Source organism: Poromitra crassiceps (assembly GCF_964638095.1).
Source record: "Poromitra crassiceps genome assembly, chromosome: 1".
Lineage (NCBI taxonomy): Eukaryota > Metazoa > Chordata > Actinopteri > Beryciformes > Melamphaidae > Poromitra > Poromitra crassiceps.
In genome coordinates this window covers 17,001,883-17,015,702 of record NC_139623.1, presented here as the reverse complement: position 1 = coordinate 17,015,702, position 13,820 = coordinate 17,001,883, and the positions used below count along the sequence as shown (strand labels likewise).

General features: G+C 41.9%; 1 protein-coding gene across 2 annotated transcripts in view; it reads left to right on the top strand.

The window, feature by feature from the left end:
- dtx2 (deltex 2, E3 ubiquitin ligase) overlaps window positions 1-13,820 on the top strand; it is a 49,479-nt gene that overhangs the window by 18,766 nt on the left and 16,893 nt on the right. The window contains exons 3-4 of one of the 2 annotated variants that reach the window (XM_083634761.1): window positions 8,883-8,941; window positions 13,571-13,747. In XM_083634761.1, the coding sequence (XP_083490887.1) occupies window positions 8,883-8,941; window positions 13,571-13,747 (236 nt within the window). The remainder of the gene's footprint in view (window positions 1-8,882; window positions 8,942-13,570; window positions 13,748-13,820) is intronic. The other variant, XM_083634762.1, reaches the window with a different exon arrangement.

The following is a 13,820-nucleotide window of genomic DNA, read 5'->3' as shown; positions in this document are numbered from 1 at the left end:
TTACAAAGTTTTCTTCATTAAACATTCTGTATGATCGTTTGATTATCACTTTAGAACCAGGCCTAGCTATTTTTGTATTTCTAACAATTATTATCAAATTATGATCACTGCATCCTATCGGAATAGATAATACTTAAATGTGGTGTGTTGGTGAATATGTGATCTATACATGTTGAAGTCATGGTGCCATTCCTTAGACAAATCCTGGTAGGTTTCTCCATGACCTGAGAGAGCCCACATGTCTCAGTAACAGTTGAGAGTTTGTTCTTTAAGGTGCAGTTCTGTGACATCCAGTCAATATTCATGTCTCCCAAAAAATATGTTTCTTGACCTAGAGTACCGGTGTTCTCTAACATTTCACAGATCTTGTCTAGATATTCACTTTTTGAACTTGGTGGTCTATAACAGCAGCCTACCAGAATTGGCTTTAAATGAGATGGGTGTACTTGAAGCCATAATACTTCAATACTGCAATGCATTAGATCCTTCCTAATTTTTTCTGGTATGTGATCTTGGATATAACAAGCTACCCCTCCACCAAATTTGTTTCTGTCCTTCCTGAAAAGGTTGTACCCCTGTATACTTAACTCTGTGTCTTGAAATGTTGAGTCCAAATGTGTTTCAGAGATGGTCAGTATGTGTAGATTATCAGCTAATAATATTTCTGTAATATCCTCAACTTTGTTCCTAATACTGTTAATGTTAATTAATGTGTGCAATTCTTAGTCCCTTTTTCTGCAGACTGTGGTGTTGTGTGTGATAGTCCGACATCACCTAATGTAGTGTTACAAGTCATGCTCGCTGTCCAGCATACCTGTTTTTGCCATAACTGATCAGTTGCCTCCTTGCTGGTTCTTGAGTGGATGATCAGTTTGTCATGCCTCAGAAAGGCGATTTCTTCTCTTTCTCTAGCAGCTCTCATGGCAGGTAACAGATCCTTTCTTTTTCGATGGACAGCGTCTGTGTAGTCCTCGTTCACGTAGATATTTGTTCCCTTGAGGTTTTTGGCTTTTTGGAGAATCGCTGATCTGTCCTTGTGTCTCAGAAACCTCACAACGATGGGTCTGGGTCTCTTGCCTTAAGTCACAGTTGTTCCCGTGCGGTGTGCCCGTTCAATCTCGATGTCTCGTCTCAGTTGTAGTTTATCACCCAGCATACCCCTCACCTTCTCTTCCGTGTCAGCCCATGTCTCACCAGGCAGCTCAGCGATGCCATCAATGACGAGATTGTTTCTTCTTGTTGCTTGTTTTGATCTCCTGGACTTCCCGTATGATGACATCAAATCTAGCATTAGTAGAGTCAATCAGGATTTTTACAAAGTAAGCAGTGAATGGAGAGAGAGGGAAAAAACAACAGATAACAGAGAATCACAGTTTTTGGGGTTATAATATGGAGGAAGCTACTAGGGCTGGGTATTGGCAATGACCTCAGTCACGATACAATACATATCACGATACATGGATCACGATACGATTCTATCACAATACATTGCGATACAATACATATTGCGATATATTGCAATACTCGTACGTAATTTACTGAAATACAACTCACTGTGTACCACCCAGGTAGTGTAACAATGTACATCACTTTATATTGATAACTTAGTGGACAAATTGAGTCAAAACTACTGAGTGTTGAGTGTGTTACTGAACGCACTAGAATAAAAAGTATTCTTATTGTGTCACTGAACAAACACTGAAAAAATTGATATGCCGATATATCACAATATTCTTCTGAAATATCAATACAGTATTGCGGGAAGAAATATCACGATATATTGCCGTATTGATTTTATTGCACAGCCCTAGAAGCTACACAACCCAAGTAAGTTCAAAATCACTTAACATCCAGCCTGGGACCATTGTCACATGTTGTCTGTTCCTCTCTCTTCTGTTTCTGTGAACTATCCAGTAAGGCAGAAATGCCAAACGTAATCTGGGTGTGTAATGTTTGTTTTGGCTCTTCTGCAGCATGGCTTCACACTAGTAGAAAAGCCCTGGGGATTTTCACATCCACACATTCAGTCTATGACTGTCACTTCCAGCCTCCATTCTCGCCTATTGTATTTCTAGCAGCATAAATAACAACTTGCATAGACACACTGAGTGTCGTGAATGTGCCATCCAAACACACATTCTGCTGGCTCTAATCTCATTCCATAACTTTGATTTAGCCTACTCTCAGCTACCAGAAATAAATAACAGCACAATGCTGAATATCTCCCCATGGGACACAATATTAGTGTCATCAGGTCATGTTTGATACATTCATCTTCTTCATTGTTGCAGTGCTTGAAGTAATGTTCTGCATGTTGTGTAGGGAATAGGGATGCACAATATATCGGCAATCATATCGGGATCGTCGGCTGATGTTAGTAATTTTTTTAATATATCGGTATCGGTCCGATGAGCAAAATAACAGCAATGTTAATATTGGTTATCGGTATCGGCCAACATGTTCATTTTGAAAGGAAATAATGCTCTAAATATATGATTTATAGGCTTTTCCAAATGTTTTGGAAATAAAGAAAGACATTACTTTTTCAAATTCAGTGCTTGTGTTTTTCAAATTTTGATTATCATATATTTTTTTTAATATAGAATCATATCTTAATCTGTAAATGTCAGCCATAACGGCAATGTGAATATTGGTTATCGGTATTGGCCAAAATGTTCATATCTGTGCATCCCTGGCATGTTGTTTGTGATGCTAGTATTAAAATAGACTAGGTCTGCAATTTTGCGGATAGATTTTTGGCCAGCACATGCAGGGCGCAGGCCCTATAACAGGGTTTGCCCACCCAATTTAGTCACCAATTTGCAAGCCGATTTGGTCCCACTCAGAAACCATAAGACCTGCCGCTACCGAACTTGGTAGGTAGGTTCACAGAGTCACCTTTTACTATGGGCGGAAAAATTACACTAGTTGACCACTAGGTGGCGCTATAACAGCCCTCTTTACGTTTTGGTCCATAACTTTTGAACCGTAGCATCTACAATCAAAATTATTTTTTCCCTGGACTCCTTGGGTCGTTCCGCATCTGCTGATAGAGCCCCCGCCCATTTCCATCTTAACTAGATATTCAGCCTTTTTGAATTTTCTCCAAAAGCGTTTTTTCTCTGCTATTTCTCCTTCAAATTTTGTCCAATCTTCACCAAACCACATCACACAGTGTGTTTGGTATATATATAGATATAATCGACTTCTGAACTTTTGTGGGTGTGGCCTAGTTCACAAAAATCGTGCTAACTCCAGAATGCATTGTCCGTTGCGAATGAACCTTGGTACAGGTGTGCAGCTATGTACTCTGAGCTGATAAAAAAAAAAAAAATTGTGTAATTTCGACTGTAGGGGGCGCTATGGCAACAATAAGTACCCGTAGCTCACAAACCATAAGAGCGACTGTTCCCAAATTGGGTACATAGGCTCATATGGCTCATTTCCACCACATATAACAGCACAGTACAGCTCCACTCTATCTGGTATTACTCGGCTCTACTTGATATAGACTCTGTTTCCATAGCAAGTTTACTTGCCTCCGCCCACACCTGGTCGTCATAGCGACCGCATATCTGCCCTCCGCCCATAGCCGAAGTAGGCTATAAATATAACGTCTGAAGCAGACTGAAATGCTATACAGAAGTGTGAGTATTGGCCAGAATTACATGAACATTTGGACACTTATTCAGCGGGTATCTTGCATGTTGCGTTCAGGTGCACTGTAAAAAAAAAATTTTTTTTTTTTTTGCAATTCCACGGGGCCGCCAGTTGAGTATCACTGACCTACAGTGTACATGGGCAAATGTGACAATCGACTCAAACTCACATGCATGCACTGCGCGGGGACGGGAGAGGCGCTACAAGGAGAACCCCAGCGGCAGCTCAACAGGCAAGACCGCGGCTTCGCCTGCGGCCTAGCGGAGCCAACTACAAAGGGCTTCCCGAGGAGCGGACTTTTTTCTCTCTCAAAACAATTGAAAACCACGCATGTTAAAGCTGAGCAAGGAGATCGATTTTATTTCACCAGTGCCGAAGGCAGCAACACAAAAGACTGATGGAAATAACATAACAGAAGAGAAGGTAAGCTAACTAAACTGGTATCCAGCATTGACAGTAGATGCCTACAGTAAACACGATTCTGCCTGACCAATCAGTCGTCTGCAGTGTTTTCACGTCACCGTATGGTACCAGGTCCACAGCCCTAGAACCTCAACAGAGCAGGGACCAAAAGCAGCACGACTCAACCCCGACTCAACCCGGGCTGTCCACGTTTTTGATCGGTGGAATGAGACAAAAAAGCGAGACGAGCTGTGCGGGGCCGCGTTGATACCAGCGGTGGAAATGGGCCAATAGAGTACCCTTCTACTCTGGCCTAAAAAATTACACCAATTGACCTCACGGTGGCGCTATAGCTGCCCTCTTTACATTTTGGCCCATAACTTTGGAACCATAGCTTTTACGATGGGGGTGGGGTCCTTTTAATGCAACAAATACACATCTTTTAGAATTTCACAATAAATACACACGCGCGTGTGCACACGCACACACACACACACACACACACACACACACACACACACACACATACACACACACACATGAATGTATCATAATAAAATGTTTTATTAAATGCAAGTACATAATTAAATAATTATTTTCTAGGGCTTTCTTACCATACTGATTTCCCATTAAATCCTTCATACGTTTGCCACCGACAGCCCTCCACATTAACAATGTCGCTGCCTGCTACAACCAACAGGCTCGTCATCACTTTTCTGCGCTGGCCATACACTAGGTTTCGACCTAGCCTTGTTTTTTATCTTGAAGGACTGTCAACCTATTGTTTCTTATTTTACAACATGCATACGCTGCATACTGGTGCACTTTAGCCTTTCATCATCCCAACATAAATGGGAGATGGGGCTCTGTCTGTTTCTCTCTTTCTCTGTCCCACTGTGATGTGTGTCATAAATCCTACTGTGACATCATCCGTGATGTAATAAATCCCTCCCACTGTGACATCATCAGTGATGTCATAAATCCACTGACATCATCAGTGATGCCATAAATCCCAGTGATGTCATAAATCCCACTGTGACATCATCAGTGATGTCATAAATCCCACTGTGACATCAGCAATGTCATAAATCTGACATCATCAGTGATGCTGGTCTCATTGGCCACACAGCAGCCGAGCAAGCTGCGAATGCGAGCTGCAGGGCCAGCTTGGTGAGCTGTAGGACGGGCGAGCCTAGGAATCGAGCATGAGAGATCCCTAGTTATTATAAAAGGGAGCATGTGGGCAATGTTCTCTGTTTCAATTTTGTCCCGGAATCATCTTCATCATCATCAGGGCTTAAAATTCACTTTGCAAACTAGGGGGGAATTATAGATTTTGGGGGGGATCTATAGACTTTGGGGGGGATTTTTTCAGGCGATACTATAACCGACAAATACCTGCTTCTCCTGTCCAACATTTTTGTATTTAAAAAAGGAAGTAGTTTATGCACACCTGAGTCTAAATTACTATGGCTTTTGTCATGTTTTTTCTGCAGACTAAGCCATAGGCTTTTGGTTCTATGAAAGCCTTTATTTTTTGTATTGAGTGATACACTCTACTAAAACACTAATATCATATTATATCAGAAGTGTTCTTTGTTTTGTGTTCACAATAGTGATGTCAGTTAGATTTGGTTAGGTCAGAGCTATGGAATATTAAATCATCCATCTTTGCTCACTACATCTGCCTTTCTTACTGTCATTACTGGCAACTAAACCTGTTAGAATTTTGCATTGGGGAGAGTTCTATTGAAGTGACTATAAACCATCTGTGTGTCATTTCACTTTTTATTGAAAATGCTTCCACCAGATTTTCACGGCTGCTTTATGAGAAACGCCATTTGAGTGGCGAAAATCATTGGCACTCGGCATAAGGAGGATTAACGTTATTATTAACATTATCGAGATCAGATTCTTCATCGTCAATAACGTAACGGTAAACATCACTGACACTGATGTTACTCGGTGTTACGTTGACGTTACAGCTAGAAGTGCCTTGTTGTTCGACTTGTCCTGTTTGTTTTTTCTGAGCGGGTCCCCCTTCTGACGACGTAGTTTTCCTTTTTATCATCATCATCGGAGCTGGGGCTCTGTCTGTCCGTCCCATGTCCCACTGTGATGTCATAAATCCCACTGTGACATCATCAGTTATCAGTGATGTCACAAAAAAGATGTGGGAGTCTGGTGACATCAAGATGTGACATCATCAGTGATGTAATAAGAGCATTGTGATGTCATCAGTGATGCGAAGTTCTAACATCATCAGTTTGTGACATCATCAGTGTTGTCATTAGACCAAGTGATCCCGCACAACGGCCGAGCTGCGTATGCGAGCTGCAGGGCCAGCTCAGTGAGCTGCAGGGCGGGCGAGGCCGCCTAGTGCAGTAAAACTGAACGGGAAAGAACAGAAGAGCTGTCTTTCCCTTCATTGTAGTAGAACATTAGGACGGCAGATACAGTATGTCATGCAAAGCTTCCTTTGGTCAGTAGGCTGGCTAATGTCAAAGCAGCCTCATTATAGCACTGACACATTTCCTCCCATTGTTTTCCCATGTGCTCCTAGCTGGCAAGTGGCTGAAGAACCAGGGTCAAAATGCACATAATACCCACTTAGTTTGTTTGAGGCTGACACATTATTTAGAATTAGAAAACAATTCCTACAGCACTGATACTTTTAGTTTATGTTCTCCCTGGAAGGCTGTTTAACACAGTAAACAGAAACAGCTACTGCAAATTCTTGCAAAATAAAGCTTGATTCAGACAAGATTTTGCCGTCACAGTAGTTGAAGTGTGCAAAATCTCAGAATTGTATCTCAAAAACAGAATTTTTGACTATTTTGAATTCTGCCCTAGCCATCCTGGGAAAAAACACACACACACACACACACACACACACACACACACACACACACACACACACTTATGATGTCAGAAGTGACATCATCAGTGATGCGACTTGAGCAATTGTGCATTGTGACATCAGTGATTTCTTCAGTGTTGTGACATCAGTGTTGTGACATCACTGATGATGTCATCTGTGCCCGGCCACGACCCATTGCTGCGCACTAGCTATAATTAGTGGCAGGGCCACTCTTTGTATTTGCCAATATTCTTCTTCTCCCGGGAAGTTGGACATCCCATGCATGAAAATAAACCAAACTTTGCACAAAGGTCCAGTCCCATGCCAAACTTTGTTGACGCGAATTTGGCGGCAATAGTCCTGATGCTACAGCGACCGTCTAAAGTTTAAAACTTTGAAAATTCAAATCAGGCATATGTGCTACGGCTTTGCAACTTTCACAGAAATGTGTGTATGAAGTCCAAAGACTGCAAAACTGTCAAACTAATTTAACCCTACTCTTCCCAAAATTTTTCTTCAAACGACACCAAACTTCAGCATCTGCATCGTTACAGATTTTGGATTGATCAAAAAGTTTGCCCACAGTGCGTCAACATGTTTTACTGTAAATGGTACTGTAAACAGCTAATGCAAATTCTTGCTAAATAAAGCTCCAAACTTGATGAAAAAAATTGACAAGATTTTCCTGTCACAATAGTTGAAGTGTGCAATTTGAATTCTGCCCCCTTGTATAGCCTAAAGAACAATACATCAATGCCTTTGCCATACTGGGGAAAGGAGGGACATGCCCTCACCATCCTGACAAAACACACACACACACACACACACACACTTATGATGATGTCATCAGTGATGTCACTTGAGCGTGCATTGTGACATCACTGATGATGTCATCACTGCCCTGCCACGACCCATATGCTGCGCAGCAGCTATATTTCTATTTGCTCTTTTGTGTGTTGTTGGTCATTTTATTTCTAGTTTTTGTCTTTTCTTTCTTTTTGTTTGTTTGTGTAAGGATGTATTATGCAGTCATATTGCTGTAAGTGTTGGGTGTGGAAAAATTACAGCTATATGGTGCAACAGATCGATTATTCAGTTCGGTGACGGTCAGTTAAAGCAACAGACCTTTACTGATTGTTATATTGATACAGGCAGGTTGTATTTTGGGGTATTTTTTGATCAACATACATGTATATCATATGTGATATTACACATCACATTTATGTAGTCACAATTCGGACGATTGACAATTGGGCTAGATAAGCTATGACAAAAAACAAACCCTGATAATTGTTAATCATCAATCATGCACAACCACATTTTTATTATTTGGCATTTTTATTATTTGGCCTAAGGTGTCTGCCAAACGTGAACACAGTTCTCTGTGTAGCAAGACTAAATTCTAAAGATGGGTTTTAGTGAGCCTTTGACTTACCTGCAATGGGGAAAACAATTGCTTGTAACACTGAAATATGTTCGCGTAATAACTGCTCTATTTTTGCTGGTGTTAAAAGCAATAGAGGAACATTGCTTGCTTGAGAGGTATAATCCATCACTGTATAAAATATTACTTTTTAATTCAAATATTAGCATGTTTTATGTGGGCAATTTTAACAGTGCTTTATTACTGTTTTGTGTGTGTCTGAGAGTAGGAAAAATGAAATTTAAGGTATCAAACATCAGTAATTTTTGGATAGATTTTGCCTCCTTGAAGTGCAATCACTTCTCAGGCAAGCGATTTGTTTGTTCAAGTTTCTTTTCGAGGGAATAGAATGGGATAGACTAGAATGTAGATGTGAGACATGTAAAATGTGCTTGTCAAACTACTATAGGGTCAATTCGGTCAAGTACTTTAGATCCAAAATTGAAATCCCAAATTGCCCTTGTTTGCTTTCTCCCTGGTGATCACTGCTGCTGTGTTGACTGTGTCGACATCTTTGTTTCGTTTCCTGTCCCGCAGTGTTCCTTCCATCTCTGTCCAGCTGAACGGATCCACCAGCGTGAGCTCTGCCCTGGCAGGTAAACAGGTCACTTACCATCCATCCGGAATGTTTCTGCTCACTCTAGTCTGACTCTGCACCTCACTGAATCTGCTGCAGGTTTTATTCAGTGTGATTTTGTTTCTTTGTATATGTTTATCATACAGTGTGCCAGTTCTCTGCATTTGTCTTGTGAGTGTCAATCTGTTTAGGAAGAACATGCTACATAAATGCTTCCACAAATTAAAGGTTAAGTTCATCCAAAAATGAAAATTCAGTCATTATCGACTCACTGGTATTTTTTAGTCCCAAAAACACGTGGACTTTTCCTGGGAAGCAGAGTTACAGCATTCTCCTGAACAACTGAAGTGAATGGTGACCAACTTTCAAACATTAAAAAATCAAAAACTAGAAAAAACAAACATAAAATGCCTCCATACTGCTCTTTTGGTGTAATCAAAGTCTGCAGAAGCCCAGAGAAGCCAATTTGACTTGAAAAGACGTAAATTACACCCTGTTTTTAGCTGAAATCCTCACTGTACCTGTGAAAACGGGACTTTCAACTCACGGCAACAGTGAAGATTTCAGCTAAACGCATGGTGTAAATGGTGTCTTTTCAAGTCAACTTGGCATCTCGGGGCTTCTGGAGACTTGGATTACGCCAGACGAGCAATATGGAGGCATTTCATTTTTCATCTTTTTTTTTTTTACTTTTTAAAGTTGGTCACCATTCACGTGTGCAGGAGAATGCTGTAACTCTGTCTCTCTGGAAAGCTTCACAAATGTTTTACAGACTAAAAAACCTTCACCCAACCTTCCACCTGTATGGGGGTGATAATGACTGAGTTTTCATTTTAGAGGAACTCATCCTTTAACGATTTGAGGTACAAAATGCACACATCCCAAACCTCAAGCAAACTCCAGCGGCATAAAACCCAAAACAACGGGGATAAACCGATATCCCCATATCGATTACACCACCACTGCATAGTCAAACATCCACTCCACACGGCTTGTGTTTTTATTGAGAGCCGACACTAACATCCTCAGGCAGTAAAGTCCAAAGCATTGGGCCAATGGGCCCTGATTTGAAAAGCTTTTACTTTACAGTCTAGACATGGTGAGGGACAGACACATTTCAAAAGCCTTTACTTTTCAGTCTAGACATGGTGAGCGACAGACACATTTCAAAAGCCTTTACTTTTCAGTCTAGACATGGTGAGCGACAGACACATTTCAAAAGCCTTTACTTTTCAGTCTAGACATGGTGAGTGACAGACACATTTCAAAAGCCTTTACTTTTCAGTCTAGACATGGTGAGTGACAGACCGCTGCACCAGGCACTTGGTTTTTGTTTGATGGCTCATGGTTAAACACTCGTCAAGAACACTTGAAAATAAAAGTCAGGACTAACACAATGCACCGGCGAAAATCCCAGAAAATGAATATGATTGCTGCCAATACGGAATATTTCATGACAAGAGAGCGACAACATGCATGACCTTGCTGGCCACAGCACCATGGCCCATGGAATGTTTTATCGAGTATTGTTTGGTTTGACAAAGCACTTAAATTCCAATCATTTACATTTTTTTAAATCTTTCAGCATACAGCAACTATATTGAAGGAGTTATTGCATAACTCAAATAAAGCATCACAGTGCATACAGTTTTAGTTCAATGTTTTTTTTTAAAGCAACAGTACCCTATGCAGGAATGATTCTTCATGTGTATTTCTTTTTGAAATTCAGTTTGATCACGCATTTCTTGGGAGGGTTTTGACATTTTTGGATGGAATAGTTTTTGTAGTTTATTTTTTATATTGGCTCATGATTGATGACAACTTACTGTAATCAGAATTGATGTGGAAAAAGTCTAATTTAAATAAGCAATTGTAAGTGTTAACAGCATTTGACTAAATCATGATAATGGCACTCAAATTGTGCCATGGTTTGAAGTTGGTTCTGTTAGAATCACTGTTTTATTCTCCATGCACCAAGTTGCTTGTGCATTATCATGACAAACATTCATTTAAAATTGCAGCATACAGGACCTTTTTATTTTCTATAATATCACACTTTGCAGGCTGTATGTTATTGTTGTGAAATTGCACAATTAACTCGAAGTGAGTATTCACTGTTTGATTTCACTGCCATACTGGGCTGAAAGTGATACTTTAACACTGAACTCACTACACCACAAGATGAGTTAACAATTAAAGGTCATGCATGTGGTTTCTTCTCCAAATATATCAGTCACATCAATGATAGTCGGTGCTGTATTTTATAGCTTTTGCATATATTATTTTTCCTCCCCACTGTTTGATGCATAATTCCTGCCACCTACCATCCCTAACAGGTGTTTTTGTAAGGATGTAACCCTGGGATCTGTCAAATTAGACCAAGTGAGCGCACAGAACGGTTCATACTGGCCTGGCATCTGTAATGGAGACCATTGGAATTGAAATAGCTGACTTTGATGTAAAGAAGGGGATAGAAGCTATGTGTAAAATGTTCTAAATTGCTTAGACCTAGATGGGCTGTTGATTAGTGTTAATTACTGAGACTTAATGTTGATACACGTAGACAGTTTTTGTGGCCGATTGTTAAGTTTATCAACAGAAATGACAAGACTGGATTTGAACCCGAATCTTCCACATGAGATGCTGATGCTTTACTTGCGGTGGAGAAACTAATCAAATGGAATGATTGTGATACTGCAGCATCTTATTGACAGTGCTAACCACTAAGAGGAACACCAACATCTTGGGAGATTTGCCCATTTGCCATATTCTCGATACTAAGATGAGAAAATATAATGACCTTCTCTTCTCTGTGCACGTCGTGCAGTAGAAAAGTAGTTACACACCCTCCTGCTAGTTGGCTAAGTGACTGGTAGTCTGCGATACTAGGCTAGCCTACCCCCGTTAAGTCACCAAATACAAAGTCCAACAGCATCAAAATGCTCTCATGTACATGTTACTTGTGCATTCACCACATTATGAACGTAAAATTATGAGGCATGGTAATTTACCAGGCAAAATACATAGTTGGAGCGTCCGATTTTCTTCAGGAAACTACGGTACTACTTATTTGCAGGTAAGTTAGCAAAAATGTAAAGTTGCTTGTTATAGCACCATCATGCGACCAATATGCATGGGCTGCCTGAGTAGTGGGGGGCCATAGGAACCTGCTTGACAAATATGGTGGCTGTAAGAAGTATAGTTTCTGAGCTGCAGAGAAAAAGAAGAAATAATTCCAGCAAATGATGCTGAATTAGCAGCCTAAATTCTTCAGGCAGTCTAGAGGTCCTAATGGTAAAATCACTTTATTCTCGTTGGCGTCCGGGTAGTGTAGCGGGAGATTCCCTGCCTACCAACATGAGGGTCGCAGGTTCTCGCAACTGTGTTACCTCCAGCTTGGTCGGGCATCCATAAAGGCATGATTGGCTGGTATCTGTGGGTGGGAAGCCGGATTGAGGGAATGTATGCATCCTGATCGCTGCACTAGCGCCTCCTCTGGTCAGTCGCCTGTTCGGGGTGGAAGGTAACTGGTGGGAATAGCGTGATCCTCCCATGTGCTATGTCCTGCCGGTGAAGCTCCCCGCTGTCAGGTGAAAAGAAGCGGCTGGCAACGGCACATGTGTTGGAGGAGGCATGGTGCTCGTCTACGGCTCTTCCCAGATTGGCAGAGGGTGGAGCAGCGACTGGGGCAGCAGGGGGGAAATTGGCCAAGTACGATTGGGGAGAAAATGGGTGAAAAATCAGGGGGGGGAATAAATAAAATAATAAAAAAAAAAAACACTTTATTCTCAAGTCTAAGCTAGGCTAAAGTCAGAATGGATCACTTTTATTCTCAAGTCTAGGCTGAGGGACAGTCTGAAGAGCTCTGGCTCTTTTCCTTCTTTCTTTTATTTATTTCGCAGGGACAGTACACATTGATGAACATTTTAGTTCACACTTCAATGTAAATGTGTCAGAGTTAGCCAAGAGGCTAATTTGCATCTGCAGTCCCGGGCAACCAAGATGTCTGCAGTATAGCTGGGTCCAGACCTAGCCATGCATGATCGATGTCTGCAGTATAGCTGGGTCCAGACCTAGCCATGCATGATCGATGTCTGCAGTATAGCTGGGTCCAGACCTAGCCATGCTTGATGTCTGCAGTATAGCTGGGTCCAGACCTAGCCATGCTTGATGTCTGCAGTATAGCTGGGTCCAGACCTAGCCATGCTTGATGTCTGCAGTATAGCTGGGTCCAGACCTAGCCATGCTTGATGTCTGCAGTATAGCTGGGTCCAGACCTAGCCATGCATAATGTCTGCAGTATAGTTGGGTCCAGACCTAGCCATGCATAATGTCTGCAGTATAGCTGGGTCCAGACCTAGTCATGCATGATGTCTGCAGTATACTGTAGCTGGGTCCAGACCTATCCATGCTTGATGTCTGCAGTATAGCTGGGTCCAGACCTAGTCATGCATAATGTCTGCAGTATAGCTGGGTCCAGACCTAGCCATGCTTGAAACATGAATGACTTGATCCTGCGGTGGAAGCATGAGTTGCTGCTACATTTCTCATCCTTTTGATTTGTTCCTCCCTGCTTCTCCTTCCTGCATATCTCCACTGGCTCTCCACCCTTACCTGCCCCCACTCCACCCCACCCACCCCACTCCAGGCATGGCCTCCATTTTGATGTCAGCAGTGGGACTTGGCGTGCACTTCACCAGTGCCCCCCTCCCTCAACAGCAGCCGCAGCAGCAGCCTGTTCCTTTCTCTCTCCCTCCTCCTCTCCTCCCCCCAGCCAGCAGCCACAGCAGTTCAGTTAGGAGGCCAAAGAGGCAGCACAGGAGAGGTAGCTACCACGCCACCACCTCTGCCTCCTCTCTCCGTCTCATGTGCACCAGGACCATTTCACCCTGCCTCAA